Source organism: Glandiceps talaboti, chromosome 18 (assembly GCF_964340395.1).
Source record: "Glandiceps talaboti chromosome 18, keGlaTala1.1, whole genome shotgun sequence".
NCBI lineage: Eukaryota > Metazoa > Hemichordata > Enteropneusta > Spengelidae > Glandiceps > Glandiceps talaboti.
In genome coordinates, this window is record NC_135566.1 from 10,880,350 (window position 1) to 10,899,932 (window position 19,583).

General features: G+C 36.9%; 1 protein-coding gene across 1 annotated transcript in view; it reads right to left on the reverse strand.

Moving 5' to 3' along the window:
- Positions 1–18,786, reverse strand: part of LOC144449439 (uncharacterized) — a 37,498-nt gene extending 18,712 nt beyond the window's left edge. The window contains exon 1 of the mRNA XM_078139971.1: positions 18,493–18,786. Coding sequence (XP_077996097.1) covers positions 18,493–18,596 — 104 coding nt within the window. The 5' untranslated portion in view covers positions 18,597–18,786. The remainder of the gene's footprint in view (positions 1–18,492) is intronic.
- Positions 18,787–19,583: the final 797 nt, after the last annotated feature.

Here is a 19,583-nt window from a genome sequence, read left to right on the forward strand (position 1 = left end):
GCTGCAACTTTCCGCGATTGTTTTTGCTTAGTTTTGCCAGTTGGAAAATAAATCAAACCTTTCCTAAAAACATTTCTGATTACACTCGAGTGTAATTGCGCAGGTGGACTTATCCCCTACTAGCTGTTATGGTATTGCGTACACTGGCTTGATGTATGTGTGTTATACAGTCATGAAAGATTTACGAGTAATCTAGCAACACATTTTGTTATGAGTACAATGCCGGTAGGGTTTGATCGCCAGACGACTGCATTTGCTGCAGCAGGTACAGCATCATAAGAACAGTAAGCTGCAGTTGTAAAAGTCAATCCAAACATATTTATGCCTTTAATCATTCAACTACTAGGTGACTTTAATCAGTATGTACTTGAATTTATCAAATGATATCCGACATAGTAAAGTTTGGGACTTTGGAATTGAGCTAGATAGATAGATAGATAGATAGATATGAGCTGAATTGAAATACGCTATTTCACCGCAAAGGATCTCGGGGAAAGAAACGTTATACTCTCCTGAGTCATAGTTTCAAGATGTTAAAAACCTTAATATCTCAGTTGGTCAGTGTTTGAAAAAATCGACATGTTCATAATTAGGATTTGTTGATGTCATTGCATATTGGTCTCTGTGACCACAGTTTCCAAACGGAAGTTTATATTTCCAAATGCTCATACCGGCAGGACATGCCGGTTCAGGATTTCATCGTGTACGCGTGGTATGAGTGCGATAGGTCAGTAGATAAAAGGGGGTGATATGTAAATAGCTATAACATACTCACGATTACGGTAAACCGAACGGTTGGTATAGAACCCAAGTATCAACTGCCCATGTGGATTGATTGATCCGCAAAATCATACCACAGACAATTTATCAGATTAGGCTACCTGCTTCAAATGACTTCTTGTTCGTCGTGTTGTCAATTGGTCTCTACCGATTTCATCATCATGTGAAGGCACGAATATCGTAGAGACCGTTACGTTTGTTTTGGCGTGGTTGCATATTTGAGGACACCCAGGGCACAGGATAAGGACGGTAAAACAAATATTGTCAATATATTCAATAAATCATCACAATATAGAGGTCGTTTAGGGTCATCGCCACCACCGACTTATTCTATTTTTCGTGTACGATTTACATTGCGAACAGACTGCTGTATTCTTTCTCTCTCAAATTGGTAATCGCTTCTTGATCAAGAGCTTGTTTCGATGGCCAGTAAAGTTGAATTGGCTTTAATTTGTCGTTGGTGAAAAATATAGCACCACCACGGTACTTCCTTTGTAACTGATATAGCAAGTATTGCGAGGATAAACAGCATGCCATCTAATTTCGCGCGCAATTTTAATCAATCAATCAATCAAACAAAAACGACTACCACAAACTTGACAAGAACTTGCGTATTGCCATGGGTATAATCATAACATGTGACTACGGTCTACGTGAAAACCGACAACTCTTATTATGTGCACATATTGTCATGACGTATTTCGAATAGTGTTATTACAATTTGACTTAGTCTAGCTTGCAGACACGGGTTTATTTTGGTAACTTGATCCCAATGAAAGGATAACATTTAGAATCATCAAATCCCGAAATCAACCCACCTGCAAATAAATTAATCTTTGTTCCGCTTTTTCTGTAAACTCTAATATATTTGCAACACTTCTGAATTTTGCAAATATTCTAAAAAAATCCTTCGTTTGCTTCTTCAGATCTACTTGATTTGAACCAGTTTATGGGGCAAGGACGTCGAACATATGTTATCATATCTTGTCCATACACAAACTGATGACAGTCGATGCGATAACACAATCAGCACGGTTTGTGGGTAAACGCCATCGAATGAACACCAAAATTGCTCAGATTAGACATAGGCCCTCCATCACCACCCTGTTGGTGGAAAGTCTATGGACTAATAAGTGTTTTATGGGTTACAACGTCTACTGCATCTCGTCATGTGAACGCTTCAATATCAATGTTTCTCAGTAACTGAACTCTAAATAGCGGACTAGTTTCAAGGGTTTACACAAGTCAGAAATAATCAGTCGAATGTCTAACTCTGGCCCAGATATTTGCATAGTAGTTTGGGTGTTGCCCGGCTGAGTGCAAACTACGAAGATCGAGCTTGCGGCCGTGTAGCTCTTTCTGTGTTCTGTTCGTAAAACTCGCGGAATAATGTAATAAATGTAATGTTTAGGTGATAGAGAAATATCAAACAACCAACACAAATAATAAATATAAAAAAAACCGTGGTGGAGCACTAACTCAAGAATCACATCTATGTCAATATAACCTCAAACAAGTAAGCAAAACAATTCAGGCCTAATTAAACTTTATAACACATCTTTTTCATACACCCTTCACTGATTGGCTTAGATCGTGTCACATGATGTGGACTAGTGAACTAAATTTGCATACAGCGGGCACTATTTGTTTGTTTATTTTGTTATTTTCCACAGGGCGCTACGAATGTAGTAAGGGGGTCCTGCTGGTGATTTGCTTTGACTGTATGGAAAGAATGCATACCTGGGAATGTGGTGTGTTATAAAACACTTATTGCCTGGCCTTATTTGGCACTAGTACGAGTAGACATCATATTACCCCTCTGTTATGTATAATAATGTGGGGAATTGGTTCGTAAGAGAGTGAAAGACGCAGCAGAAGTTACCAAGCAAGCTACTACCACTACTATACTTTATTCACGACATAAAGGGTTACACCACGTGTAAGATTATTCAACCACAGAATGATCTCATGATCAGGAAATGTCATTTATGATTATTATCTTATTTACCGCAAGATATTATTTTAGACTTTGAGTTTCCGACATGGTTGCCGACATTTACTCCGGCCCGCAAAATGTGTCAAGAACAAATATAAATGTTAATAGTGAGACACGTTATGTTATGTAGCAACTATTTCCCATGGCTATCACCCACAGGAGATAGTTTCTACATAGCAACAAGTGCTGAATGTTCATATTTAAACAGTAACTACAGGTAATGTTTGTAGAGAAGTAGTATGTATACCTGATCATCTGATTTTCAGGGAAATAAATACCGTATATTACAAATAATATTAAACTCTGTACAATCTATTTCGCTACTATTTTATTTGTCGTAATAATGTGTTTTGGTTTTCTGTACAGCAGACAAATATCGGAATAAGTGCCGTGAAAGATTGATCATGAATATATCGTACAAATATACCTTTCAAAGAAAATACGTAGTTTACTTTCCAGTTTATTATGGACACCGGTCTTTTTTTCAGAGGAAATTGTATTTCAGTGGTGAAATTTTCAGAAATTTTAATCTAAGGATATTGTAAATCGGGGAATAAATAGCCTGAGCCTGACCTTTTTACCTATTCACCTCTTCAAAGTTCGTCAACCTTTCGAGTTAACTTTTACAAATTAAGATAAAATTGCATTTCAGTGGGGATCTTTGTAGACATTTCAAGAGTATGGCGAATAAGACCAAATATGAATGGTTTTACTTAGTTCTCACCTCTCACCTGAAACTTGAAACATTTGTCTTAAAGTTCGTCAACCTTTGTTCAAAGAAATAGCATATTAGAGGGGGGAGGTTCTCAGAGATTTCAATAGCCATAAATTGCAAACGAATTATCAAGAAATGGTTTTAGGCAGACCACAAACTTCCAGACAGTTAAGCTTACTCTCTGAAAAACACTCTGTTTGAAACCCTTTTTGTCTAGGCGGACGACACGTATATAAAGTAAAAACTATTCAACTTATAGTAGATGATGCAATATATCTATCTATCTATCTATATATCTATATATATAACGGAATTCCTACTTTATCTTCAACGGCTATATATATTTACACATGTCTGTGTTTACAAAAGATATACATGAGAACACACGCCAACAAAGTTAATATATGCCTGTTCGTGATCACTTGTCAGTGGCTGCCATTTTACCATACTCGTGCAGGTACGCACAATGAATCGAAGTTGTTTCTGCTAAAAACGGGTGGGCAATTTTTGTCAATTGTCAGTTCGAGGGAACAGGATTAACGAAAACAGAGAGGGCATATTGTATTTCAGGTCAGTGGGGAGGGAGGGACAGACAGACAGACAGACAGACAGACAGACAGACAGACAGACAGACAGACAGAGTAAAGGGAGGTGGAGATAGACACAAATGGACAGACATATGCGGGATAGAGAGACAGGGTATGTTTATTTGTGTATGTATGTATGTACGTGAGTGTGTGTGTGTGTGTTTGTGTTTGTTTGTGTTTTTTGTGTGTGTTCAAATAAATACATTCGACACTTACAAATATAATCAATATATTATTTTGATGTTGTAATACTTTAACATTATTCCTACCAAATGATGACGTACTACCTATCCCCGCCTACCTGTTTACATTTCTGTAATCCCCCCCCCCCCAGACCCCCACGTCATCTCAGACAATGGTGATGTACAAACACCCTAATACTGGTCGAATTATGGCGTGCGTTGACTTTGTTGATTCCACACGATTAAAAATGAAGGGCACAATGAAAACATATACGTACATCCTTTTACATGGTAGTATTGCTGTCGAATAGAATTGGCAAATGATCAGTATGTCGTTTTAGCAACGGTGTAACAGCCATCGTTGTGAGCCATCTGCGAAATCGACTAAAAGTACTGCCGCAGATGGCGCTGTTAGTATTTGAATACGAGTACCGAGACGGCGATGCCGCAATGGCGGTTAGTATAGCGACACACTTTCACATACGTAATATATGTCAGTCACATTGAATAATCGATCACTGGAAAGCCAATTGAAAATGTTTTCATGTTGCCATCATAATAATATTGAAAAAGATACTAAAAAAAGAACAGAATCAATAAAGAATTGTTGAATCATGTTTCACCAACTCGGAGAAGTTCCCTCAGCTGATTATATATACAGCCTAGCCTTGCTTGATATTGCGTGGTGTGCTTCAAATTGTAAAAAGATAAGAAATTCATTTTCAAATAACGACAGTAATCTTCTTTGGGGGGGGGGGGGGCTTTACATATTTTTAAATCTGACGATATATTATGATTAAATATTTATATCATAAAAGAGAATCAAATCGAATGCAGAAAAATATTGACTCATGTCTAAAAACCAAAATCAAACCTCAGAATATAGTTTAGATGATTTTAATTCGAAAATTTGTATCTGATAAGTTGAGTAAAATGCACAGGAATATAAAAATAAAGCTTGATATTTAGAGTTAACATTATGGGTTTAATGTATCTTTAAATTCGTTAATTGGCGAGTCGAAAGCTTTGCACTGATATGTAAATATTTTATTTAAATATTTTAATGTTAAATTTCTGATCATAAGTTTTTAATTTTGTTATTTCTGTAAATTTTTTTAAAACAGGAAATAAAACAATAATATATAAATAAGATAAAGGAAATCAGAGAGATTAGATTTCTGTAATGAGTGTAAGCTTATTTAAGACAATAATATTGTAGTGAATTTGTGAGGAATATTTCCCTGTATATATTTGAAACGAAGTTTAAACGCCACACAGCTGGAAGTATCACAGACCAAACGGGAAAAAAACCATCAAATTTTAAAATATGGTGTTTTCATACACTTTGGGGGTCAAATGATAGGCGTGCACATGTGTGCAATGTCTTTATATTTTTGCAACCATTTAGGGGCTAGCTACAAATCCCACTTTAAAACGTTATGTGTTACGTTAGTTCGTCATAACTGCATTTCCACGTCATAGCATATAGTCCATGCTAGTGTCGTTGTAAAAGTGGATCGATGCTAATAATTCAAAGATATTCAAACGGAGGTTTTGACACCCTATCGAATTATACGACTCGTTATTCACATCGTATCGATTAGCTTTCACGTGTGAACAACAATATGGAATGAACGGTAAAATATGGACTAACAGCATTTCAACACTGTACTATTCGACGCCACCTACGAAATATATAATATATTATGATACTACGTCGAGAAAATTAAATAAAGATGTTGATTTTCACCAAAGGAAAGTAATTTGTTGACAGTAAAGGTAAATTGCACTAAAAATATTATATACTAGCATTTATAGTTTATATGGATAAAATGATGTACTAATAGGCGGACGATCACTAGCTATACTGAGGGAATATTAATCGGAGAATTCGTCAAAATTAAAACGTGGCTAAGTCAATTAAGTATTCAGAATGGTAAGCCGACAAAACCTACCTTTGGCTTCAATGTCGCTACTATAATAATACATAATTACTATATTTCTATTCTCCCTACTTGTTCCCTTGCACTTCCCTCTCCCAATTCGCCCTATCCCACTCCCCTACGAATTTAGTTCTGTCGTGTCTACTTTTACCACTCCAAGTCATGTTTACCCAGTACCTCTGCATGTATGTATGTATGTATGTATGTATGTATGTATGTATGTATGTATGTATGTATGTATGTATGTATGTATGTCTCACTCTCTCTGTCTTTCTCTCACTCCCCCCCCCTCTCTCTCTCTCTCTCTCTCTCTCTCTCTCTCTCTCTCTCTCTCTCTCTCTCTCTCTCTCTCTCTCTCTCTCTCTCTCTCTCTCTCTCTCTCTCGCTGTATTATCTATCCCGCTGTCCCCACCTGTAAATTGCACAATATTTTATCAAATTCCAAATAAGAACACTGATATTTTATTACAAAGATCCTTTCATCACTGTCACAGTACTGCCACAATCAAGCATACCATTTTGATAATAAAAGCAAGTGCACACGGATATCAAAAATCTGACATAATTTACACAGAAATATAAGATGATATGCCTTCAGATCTGAATACTAACTTAATCTTTAGAACAAAGTTAGGAGGGACTGAATACCAAAACTCAAACTTCCTGAATATCAATTCCAGATATCTTTAAAAATGACAACACAAAGTGTTTTGTCGTCGAGCTCTATTTTGCTGACGGAAGCTACCTATTTTCAAATTTTTCTATTGAGTCTGAAATATTTTTTGAATATTTTATCATGAAACACTACTCCCAAACTGTCACAGTTTAGCATCGTATCGATGCGACATACAGCTTATGTTACCACTGCAAAGCGAAAGGCAAGGTTTTCGCAGTATTTGGGGAAAAAGCATATCATAAAATGTTGCATGTAAATATGTAATATATATTTCCCAAACTTCTACTTGAAAAATGCGATGGTTTGATGGTTTGTGAATTATGGAGAAAGAAATTAAAATAATGCAAAATATAATAATTGTTAATTACTAGTATAAAAAATCATTCATATTTATTACGCTGTCGGGATTACATAATTAAGTACGTTCCTATATTTTTAGGGACAGTAAACTAATATATAAGGAAGTATTTTGGCCGGGGGGTGGAGGGTATTCGTATTGTGAGAGTGCCTATAGAATATAATTTGTAGAAATCCTTCCCATTTAATCTTCTCATTTCTTTAACTTTTGTTTTCTTAAAAGAGCTACCACAAAACGAACAAAGAACATCGCCCAACTGCTCTGTTAAAACTAGTCGCTTGATGAAAGTCACGTTACATCTCTTATATATGTAGCTATATATCAGTTTTCCTAGAGAGAAAAGAAGGGGGGAATTACTGTAGTCAGTGATTTACCTTAAAAACTGCCCTATATTTATAGTGCATGAAGACAGCGGTACTTGTTGGCTAGAGAAATTCAAACACACAACATGCATTTTACCAAACGTTTGTCAATCATCAAAAACTTTTAAACTCTTATATAAGAGTGGTCCAACTTTTACGATGGGGTGACACTGTTGTAAACCGTGAATACACCCTAATTGATATCAATTGACGCCGTGTTGGCACTGGGGACCACAACGTTTCGAGAGGCGTAGATGAAAGTGTTTAGAAAACAAAAGAGAACAAAGTGTGGTATACTTAACATACACTTCACTAAAACCAAACAAATTCATGCAGTAGTCTATCGACCAGGAGTGATTTACTCCAACAGCAACATTCATTCATTAACTTTAAAACTATACTTTGCCGTTCTAATTTTCTTTAAAAAAAACAATATTTGAAAATATATGTATCGTAACAACTTTATGATTTCACCAGATTATATTGACGTCCTAAGTCAAGCTCCGGTCCCCATATGTTTGTGGTCAGGGTGTCAAAGAGATGCATGTCCTTAATTGCACAATAAACTGCTTCCGTCTGTTTGAGAAGGAACGGAACGTGATCTTGTGAATGGGTCAGATAGAGGTAGTGTGTATTAAGACTGACATTCAGTGGCGTCACTGCTATTATATCGACTCTCTACTTCTGACGGAGTGCATGTCAGCCATCGCTATCTAGATAAAGAATCGCTGTATCACAAAGGCATTGTAGGTGCTGTTCCCCTTTTTATTGCCAACATTGGGTTAACCTGCACGCCATACAGCTATTCCGTAGAAAGTTTAGTATAAAGTAGCGTGTCAACCGCCTCAATAGGGATTGATATTTTGACAAGTTGTACAACTCTTCCGTTCTCGAGTAGGAACAACACAATTGATGAGAATGCCTCTCCACAATAAAAGAACAAAGTCCTGAAATTCCTGGCGAACGGTGTACAACTGAAATCGTGGCCTTACACAATGTTAATCGTGTTACTCTGTGTACTTTTAAAAATACAATCTCCTGCTTACAGTTTGAATACCCAATCATCTCCATGCAGGTGAATGACCCAGTGCACTGGCACACATAATAATTATGGCGGGCCGGTTTTTTTTTGTACGTGGCTACTCGTGATTTGGGACTGGGAAGACCCCTATTGTCTGACAAAGGCGCCTTGTATAAGAAACAGGGGCAAGTTTAAACACATACATACATACATACATACATACATACATACATACATACATACATACATACATACATACATACATACATACATACATACATACATACATACATACATACATACATACATACGCAGGCAGCAGACAGACAGACAGGCAGGCAAGCAGACAGACAGACAGATAGACAGACAGACAGGTAGATAGACAGACAGACAGACAGACAGACAGACAGACAGACAGACAGACAGACAGACAGACAGACAGACATAAGAACTTTCCATCAGTGATTGATCACTTCAAACAATCGAACGAACAAACAAACAACAATTGTGTTTAATTAAGCAGTGAAAGTTTGACTTCATTTTAACATTTTGGTATTAGCCGTTGGTGGTACAAAAATAATTACCCTGCAGGAAGATGTGGTTGAAGGCCACCACATGTACAACTACTGGCAATATAAGAATATGTCGTTGTATGTATTTCTTTCATGTCTTCAAATGGAGATTCATCTGTGTTGGTAAACCATATAGTATTCAATTTGAACTTTTGTTCCAAAGACAACTTGACAACAACATTTGTTGTTCCACCTAGTGACGGAGCCATTCATTTCACCCCATGATCCAGCCTACTAGTTGCTGTACTTATAGCATCAAACTATATATTAAGAATTTTGAAACTCGCCTGGACTTCAGTTCTGACCTTGAAAAGCCAAAACGGTTCTCGATACGAAGTTTGCTTGAACACTAATAAAAGTCCTTGTTGCGGTCATACGATCACTTGTTGACAGAAATATAGCATTTCGCAAGAATCGACCAATTAGACTTGGTTAATATCTCACTAAAATTAGTAGCTTATTGCTGTCTCAGACCACCGTGACGTTTAGTGGTCTTAGCTGCCGTGAATATTGGATTATCACGCCGACTAAAATACTTACCATGTACAGTCACTATAAGCGTTGTTCCGTTTCAATGTTTATCTAAAGATCGTTGTTTCTTTCATTGTGGATGGTGATGCATAAAATTGGTCACAGTTGTAGACCTGGTATTGTATGTATGAAGTAAGCTCAAGAAATGAATTAAGATTTTGATCACAAACTTGGCGGCCATGACTACCTATTACTCGGCTATCTTTAATTTTACATATAAGGACAGGCAAATTTGTGTCCATAACAACGTATTTAAAATGAGAATTGGACACACGATTCTGCACTTATTCCACGACGAAAAATCTTCTGAGATTGACGAAAAATTTTCACAGTAAATATGCAAGAGTGTAGGGTTTGCGTATTGTTCTAATTGCAATGTGATTAATTTAAGGACGGTTTTGAATCTTAAGTATTCTACCAAATTTGTGCTTAATTATTCATTATTTTTTGTTATATGATGAGAAAATATCTGCCATACTTTTGACTTCGCCCCAACACCTTTTCTGCCTTTTATGGGGCGGCAGTTGCATGTTCACGTATGTTACCATCGTACACGCGTACATGTTAAAAGTCAATTGCAAGTTAAAATCTTCGCTGTGGTTTTAAAAGCATACTTTTTAGAGTCTAATAACCAGACGAGAAGCATAGGCTTTTCTAAAGCATTTCACACCGTTAAGGCAGGTGGTTACCCTTTCGGCAATTTCCCCTCTGTCTTTCTCTCCCTGTGGATTTGCCCTGATATCAGACTACGTAAACACAACCCGGGATGACGACAAACGTGGACAAAAGCACGTTCCCGGGAGAGGAAGGATTGGTATGGTACTCTGGAGTTTCTCACGAAGCTGTACAGTAAAGCAATCTATATAGAATTAAGCCGATTAAGACATGCATGAACTACCAGCAAAGTCTTAATGTAGTTGGTCTAACACAAGTGAATGACTTTTAAAGAAAACGTCTGCAAAACTACTCTGCAATCAAATTAGTCATAACCAACTCGTTCATATATACCCTGTCAAACAACAGGTGATTGACTGCTTAATCACCAGCTTTGACCCTGGGGAACATGTCTGCAAACCTCGGAGGACAACTTTGGCAGAAGCTAACGACCGGTCAATATTCCATGATGGCTGAGATATCGACAAGTCCTGACAAACAGTAAACTTACAAAACAAATTCATCCTTTACGCAACTTTCGATTTTTTAAAATTTAAAAAAAATTAGGATTAACACATTGTTTCGTCTGCAAGCAATGTTTTCATCTCTCACTTTCCCTTGTCTTTAGATTTTTTCCGAAAAAAAAATATAAATTTCCGTAAGCTTACATTTTACGCCATTCATGTGACCTCACATTTTGGAACAACTGAGTCAACGCCCTTTTATCAGGTGATATTTTTTTAATGTGATCGGCGAATTATACGTTGAGGTTTCCACACATCCAATCACAAATTTACCCAAAATGAAAAACAAAATATTAGTTAAAAATAGATAGATAAACACGTAAATACAAACGCAACAAATTTCGTGAAAAGGGAAAGTAAAAAAATGACTACAGGCCTAATAAGCGAAACGTTCACGCTTTTTGGCAAATTACGCGGGGGTATTGTTGATGGTCTCCACACACAAAGGGATCATCGGTCGGGAAACTACGGTACGTTTGCTCGATGAAATAAGGAGGGAGGGACGGTAGAATGCCGTCATCTAACTTCAACACGCTAGGATAAATAGGAACAACCATCCGTCATTGAAAGCACCAGTTGTGATTTATTGACTTAGCGTCAAAAATTTGTCGAGTTTTAAAAAAATTTATCTATAAATTACTGACTATGATACACTAGTTTTCATACCAAGTCTTCCAGTTTTCAGTCTTTGTTATATAGCGACTTAACCAATTTACCGCAAAGATTTCTTTACTGTTAAATTCTGTGTTTTCCCCTTCCGTCTCAATGTAAACATATACGTTTGTCTTTTTGCGGATCCTAATCTCACTACAGACGTGGTTTTAATGGTACTTGCTGTTTCCGTTTTCCTGTTTTCTCCTCTCTGTTATTTGCCGGCAGTGTCCAGGCACACACAATGTGTCATTTTGTGACGAAGATGGAGGAGAAGTTTTTTTAACTTAAACGATACTAGATTTCTTTGCGTCCCTTTGTTGAATGTTGATTAGTGTAAATACTACCCTCCTTACTGACACATTAACGGTTAACCAAATGACAAGACTAGATTACAAACGTACAGTAATGCGACTATTCTAGAAACAAGACAAAAACACCTCTCTTTTTTATAACAAAGACGTTTAGATTTCAACGACTAACACTTTCACTTTATTTTTTAGGACGATGTGGTTTTGTTCGTATCCATTTCTTTAGTCTGCCACTTGTGCTAATAGTTAGTTTATAGTTGTGCTAGTACAAATTATTTGAATAATTCGCCATTTTAGAACTTTCACACAACCTAGTGAGTCACCAGTAGCTATCACGGGAATTTTGCTGTTCCCTGATAGCCATTAGTATTGGTTATGTGAACGTTCTTAAACGGATAATTGCACAAACATTTTGTGCTAGGACAATCCATGAATTGACTCTCATCTCACAAGTAACGGCGGATTTCTTCTTTTTAGCACTGGTGTTTGCTCCACAACGGAAATATATGATATGTTTTTTTTTTAAAAAACGTTTTGTTTTAATATCAACTACTAGTATGTGTTAAGTTAGCAAGCACGTACATGGCATAAGGGGTGCTTTACAACCTCCACCCCACCCAGAGTCCCCGTATCAACCAACACAGCATAATATAGTAAAATTTCAACAAGTGACACAACTAAAATGAAAGTAGAGCAGTTCCCGTTTTTAAAAGCCAACCTCTGGAGAAAGAAGAGTTTTGTCATCATAGTCTTTTTGCAATATGAGTAAAAGGCAATTACCTATGATACCGCATTGAGTAACAAAGATAAGGCAATAACTGCAGTGACCAGTCAACTAAAATATGTAAAAACTACGGAACACGTCACTGGACTACGGAACACGTCACTAAACTACTGAACACGTCACTACCGCGCTGTAAGCAAAATAAAATTTAAATAAACAAAGGAGATGTTTTTTTATATCTCAATATGGAATTATCACGGTAGTGTTTCCCACCATCATCTATGTCGATACACAAGTTTTTGACGAACTTCGGAAAGTTAAAAGTTACGATTTACCAGCTCTCTCGCCAACAACACTTCTTTACTTCCCTCTGTTCTATGAAAGTTACGATTTACCAGCTCTCTCGCCAACAACACTTCTTTCCTTCCCTCTGTTCCAACTCTTCCGCGTGAAGTGACTCTAAACAGTCAACAGACGGCTTACACTCCAGCGGAAGAAAACAATTGCATACTAGTATCAATTTTGTTTTAGAATTCTACTCCTTTAACTCAAAATCGATCTTTAGAACAATTATTTTTTCCAGGACAAAATTTGTATTAACTACGTACGCGTAAATTTCGAGAGCTGAAAACCCTCGTGACCTATACATGCGTGCGTAGTAAATGTGGCCACAAAGTTCTTATAATTCAGAAACACTAATTTTATACTTTACATTGTACTCTGCGATGTTTGTAATCAGCCTAAAAAAAACAGCACAATCATTCTATCAGTTATAATAATAATCAAAGTGTTAAACTTCTTACAAACTACATATTAAAGCTAACATGAAACTCAAAATGTAACGAAAAACGACATTTCACTACATGTCAAGTTTTTTTTGAATACCTTTCCCAATCCCATGCATGGTTATATTATACTTTCCTTTGGGACTTCTTAACAGCAAACATACCAATATGTATCCGATTTTTTTTTTCAATAGCTCAAATTATTTGATAATATATAAAGCAAATAGTGGCATTGAAAACGACAGTAAATGGCCGCATTGTAAGGTTTCACAGGGACCATATTTTATAAGCCCCATTAATTACAAAGCAAATGGGTCGCTTTTCTCGACGAATATAGATTTACTCTAAACGCACTAATTAGGATGGGCTCTAAACCTCAGGAACCCACCAGAGACTTTAACGGTTAAGGTGGCACCAATTGGGAGTGTACTTTTTTATCGGGTGAAAATACGTTGAAGTGTATAAATCCCTGTTTAAACTATACTAGTATGATGTTAATGTTGATGCCTGCGAGGCAGTAATCTTCTGGCTAAGTTCTTGGCAAATTAGGGGTTTGTTCAACATATATTATACATGTGTAAACCAAATGCTATCGTCGAATCGCTTAGTGTTCGTCTATTATACCAGGTTCAAGCTCAGTAAGAGTAAGTGATGGTTAAGTATACTTTAATGAGTAGAATGCCATGAGAAACTTTTAAAAATTTAGCTAATCTTACCTCCCACAAACACCAATACCCAGCATTGCCACTTCAAATAGGCAGATACTCAAAAGCGGGATAAAAACAAAAAAGACGTAATAATTGTTATTATATACCTTGTGTGACCATTCGTGTGTGTATGTATGTTGAATTAAAACTATGTTTGCACAGCCCAGTGTTGAAAGCTTTATTTTCTGTAAACAAATGGAAACCTACTCTTTGCAGAAAACAATTTCACAGCAGAACTGTACTAATACCACGGCTCCTTTTGTGGTGATGACGTGGTGATATTCATCATACATCATCATTCTCCTATGTTATTTTCAAATAAAGATTTACACCTGCACATACACCTTTTTCAAACCAAGTCACATCTTTTTCGTTCCTGGTATTTTTTTGAGGGGGATGGAGAGTGTTTGAGACAACCAGGACATGAACAGAGACCGTGATATAGGCAGAGAGACGACGGAGAAGAATCGAATCCGAGAGACAGCAATGCACAAAGACAGAATCAGGGAAAGACGGACACAAATGAAAAAGCACACGGAAAGGAGCAGAAGAACAGAATGATAAAACAACAACAGATACCATGAATTATAAACAGACTGAGAGACAAACAAACAGCTAGGGGTAGGCACGGGATGAGTGTGTGTGGGGGGTGGTGGTGTTGAAAGAATGTGTAAGAGAACGATCAATACAGTAGCGTTACAAACTATGCAGGCCCTAAGATTTTCTCAAAGAAGGATATTCTGGGGACGAGTTGGTTGAGGTCAAGGCAGGTTTAATTACATGTTACGGTCAAATAGGTCTATTATTCATGGGGCTAATAACATAGAATTTAGAGATGATCACACAATGTCATACAGGCTCAATAAACGAACTTCGTTCACTTAGGCCAAAACCCCCTCCCCTCCCCCTACACGAACATTCAAAAGTGCGAAAGTGCACATGTTTATGTATAATGTAAAGCATGACACTACTATGATCGACGCAATGTAAAAACATGGTTAAAATACATTAAAATACTAACCAGAAACCCAGCACCGTATATCACATTAGCGGTTAATTTTAATCAAAGTTCTCAGTAGTAAACACAGAACTTCTTATAATTGAAGGGATACAAGTTTTCAAAATTTAATTAAAAGTGTAAAAATTGAAGTTCACCAATCGCACAGAGGCCCCCCCCCCATCCTCCCCAAACGAACGAAGTTCATTTATTGAGCTTTTGTTACATTGTGCGATCGTCCCTTATACAATGCCAATGTCGACTTTTGGCATCTGACGTCCGAGGATTCAATCTATATTATAATATGTTATTGTGAAACGTTGACTTTCAACTGTAAAAATAAACCAGCTGTTCCTGTTCCCTTTCTTTTAAGAAATATGGCGAATTTTGTTTTATTTTTGTTATTGTAAAGTCGACCATGTGCCGAGCAATATAAGGATTGAGAATGTGTTCGTGTAAAAAAAAGTAAGTTATGATGAAATTCATATCCACAGGTCACTAATGCGCAATATACGGTGTAGCGATACACATGGAATCCAACGCTTTTCTTAAAGATGTCCAAGGAGAGTGTGAAAATAATATCAGAAAGTGTTATGATTTTTTCTTTGAATTTTACGATAATTTTACTTATCGGACATTTATTTTATTTATTTATTTATTTACACCGATAACGAGTTTCCTTTGTCACTGGGGGAGACTTCACGCAAAACCACAATTGTGAAAAAAAAATCTCTGGACAAAGTTTTTGCCACAAAATTTGTTCAATCCAGACAAAGTAATAAGTCCCGCGAGGTTCGCATTTTGGATATTTCCTGCTCCTCGAGGGACTTTTCGCAACAACGGGTCTAACCGTACGCTTTACTTTCCTAACGACTTCCTGTACATTGTTAATATTGCCGCATTCTTTTCAAACGGCTCAAGGTTGTACTTCGCCGCATTGTGAGAATCGATGCGAATTTTTGCCTTTTCTCAACGTCAAACGTAATATATAACAACATCACGCCTATACTTCAAAATTTTCATCTTAGCACAAATGTATTTTTTAAAAATTATATGAGAAAGTCACTCTCAACATGACTACCATACCAGTTAAGTCTACATGGACACAGTCAGTAATTTTTACGATTATTGGTAGCTTAATACGTACCTTTGTTTCATAGCGAAATATTATTATATCATTCCGATTACCAAATCATAATGTATTAAGCCTAACAACTACTCGAGCTTTCACCAGCTGCATATTCATATTCTCATATCAACATAATATCATGACATAATTTTATGGTTACCAAAAAAAACGAAAAAAAACCCTAAACAGTCTTAGCTACTAAATCTCTTTGTGTGCACACTCAGGCACTTCAATTCTATCATAGCGTGGAGTTGCGTACGCCGTGATTTGTTCCTAGATATATATATATGTGTGTGTGTGTGTGTGATAAATTCCATTTTGTGCAGTTGCTTTGGTTGAATTGTGGCATCGGTTACACGTGGGCCGTGTCACTTTAAAATGTATCAAACATATTTGTGACGATAATTTGCAGACATACCTTGAGTATGCATACCACAAACTTTGCATCTAGAATCAGTGGTTAGAATTCATATCTGGCTGGAGGCTGAAAACTGTTTTTCTATATCTCCACAACATGTACTTTCTCTGTGTAAGACAGTATCCGAGTGTTGCATGTCACCCAGCTGTGCTCTTAGCCTTGCCTTATCACTACGGGTTTCACTCTTTTCGCTGCTAACGATAATTCTAAAATGTATCCCTACACCAAAACCGTTTGGAAGAATGAATATCGTAAAGTTGGAAAACAGGAGAAAAAATGAAAACTTTAACAAAAACCTGTCATCACATTTTGATAAATAGTGAAAGTGAGGTTCAAAACCTTGCACCTGGCTTGATAGCTTAAAACAAGCAATTGCACCTACTTGCATTCTCCTAATCTTAAGTGATGACAAACAGACATACTCAAGACAGTTTGGACCCCCTCCCCCTTTCTTATTTAAAAATCAGTCACTACCTCTAGAAACGGCAAAGGGAACATCTCTTTTTGCTAAGATAACGCCATTGGCTGAAATCATAGACTCAACTATCGTACCTCTTTAGACCGACCGTGATTGTGCAATTCTGTCCTTTCACTATGATTCGGTTTATAAGACTCAGTAAGTTGTGTTACATGTGTTAACTTACAAGAAGTTGGTTTTCTGCCGATAAGTACGGTTATACGGCAAGAGATCGTTTCCAGGGGCATCTAAGGTCACAAGTTAAGACTCGGCATTTGTTTACTTAATTTGGAAGTCCGTGTGTTAGGAATGATAATTAGTGTCTACAACTAAGTCATTATGCCATGCCTAGATCGATTCAGGTGTGGACACGCATACATCAAACAACCACATCCTCAAATTTAGAACCAGATCAAACGTAATGTCCCTGTCGGTTTCGTTCACATTCATACACGACTACGGTAGAGAGCTTCATGTGGTCCTAGGTATTTCAGTTCTCTACATAAATTGACGCAAATGTTATGCTAGAAGACAATACGCAATGTGAGAGAAGAAAATTTGTCACTTTTCATGACAAAATAAATTACGTTATTAGTGCATATTGGATCTCATATAACCGGTCGCTGAAAGAGTCGATTGCGGGTTTCACAGAACCACGTTCGTGACCATCGTCGACGTAAAATTTCACACCTACTACATATACTTTATAGCTACCATATTCTCATTCCGAAGAAAAAGTTATTTATGAAGGGATACATACTCAATATCTTGGTCACCTTGAACACAGAATCTTGGCTTCTTGCCAAAACGAAATAAAATTGTTGTTTTATAACCACCAAAACGTATCCATTGCCAATAAATAGGTAGGGATCGCAAAAAAACCAAAAAAAAACATGTACGACTGTACGTAATACCAGTAGCGTGAAGTTTCATGTGGCGATGTGGCATTGTATTGTCACGCCATGATCATAGTGCAAACAATTTGAACAAAATTGAGCAAAATTAGTCGCGATGAAATACATTCATTCACTCTAAAATAACAACTTTCTAATTATATTATCATCAAAACCTCTCTGCCATTTTATAGATTCGCATATTTGGGGATCGGAATATTTGGCTTGGCGTACAAACAAGTCAGTGTTTACTTTACTAGTTCAATTGTTTGCTACCGTATCATAAATAGAAAGCTGGTGTTTTACTGGACTTCGATCAATTGTTCTGATGACCCAGTGAAGTATACCATATATATGACACCGGGAAAGCCAAAATCAAACAAACAGGGGTGTTGAGTTCAAATAATATACTCCAGAAAATATAGGTTATTAGATTACGGGTGTGAGTACGCGTGTTCAACTTCAATGATTTTTTTTTATCGAGCTCAGAAAAGACACGGTAACAAGTTAAAGACTCACCGTATTGTTCGATGTACGACTTGATTAGGTTGCCTTGTCGAGGTACCGACCACAAATTGGTTTCCTAAGGTACCACTCCAGCGGGATTCAGTTAAACACAACATTTACCAATTGTAAGGGCTCCGTCGTCGACAATTTTTGTTTCAACGCGTTGAGGGTCCACAGACAGTGGGTTGGTGCACCGGGACCGTTGAATGGAAAGAAATGGTCATATGACGTATAGAGGCGTAGTATTTCTGTAGTATGCGACGCGACGCCTGTGATAGCTGTGTGTGTGTGTATGTAGAACTCGGCCTACTCATATGACGACACTCCCGTGAATGAAACCCCCACAATTGAGCGAACGTTAACGTTGAGCGCTACTGTAGTGAGGTTCTGGGCCTATTCATAATGTCTCTATTTATTGGGACTATAATACTCATCAGTATTATAAAGCCAACCGGTCGAAATCAGAACAACCTTTAGATTAAGGGCAAGGCTAACTGCTTCGCCGTTGAGGGTGTCATTTCAGCAATTTATCAACCGTACAAATTAAATTCTCTCTATTATCAACATAATATCAAATTATATTTGTTTTTTAAAAACATATTTTCAATTAAGTTAGGCATGCTATAATGTTTTTTCTACCACAAGTAATGTCTATTGTGAACGAAACAGTAATTAAGGCCCTTTAATCCTACTATTGTAAGTAACCCACTCGTTATTTTCAGCATATTTTATTCCTTCATTCTTTGCAATGAACGGAGTATTGATCCCTGACGTCAGCATGAATGGTACTCTATTTAGGGTACACAGTTAGTTACCATATTGGCCATGAACTCCAAGTGTACCCTTCGCTATAATGTCACAATGTGTAATGTAACATCATCTCGTGCTCCGTGTTCAATGAAAGTGTCGCTAGCGCTATGCCTTACTCGGTAATTGTTTCGAATAACCAAACTCCTCCCAAAACACCGAAAACTGTCCCATTAAATTTATTTGAACACAAATTTCATGTCACTTATTTTTGGATGAAGTTCATAGAAAAAAATCATTTTAAGTGTAAATTTAAAAATTGTGTACACAGGTAACGACTACTATTAATCATTTTT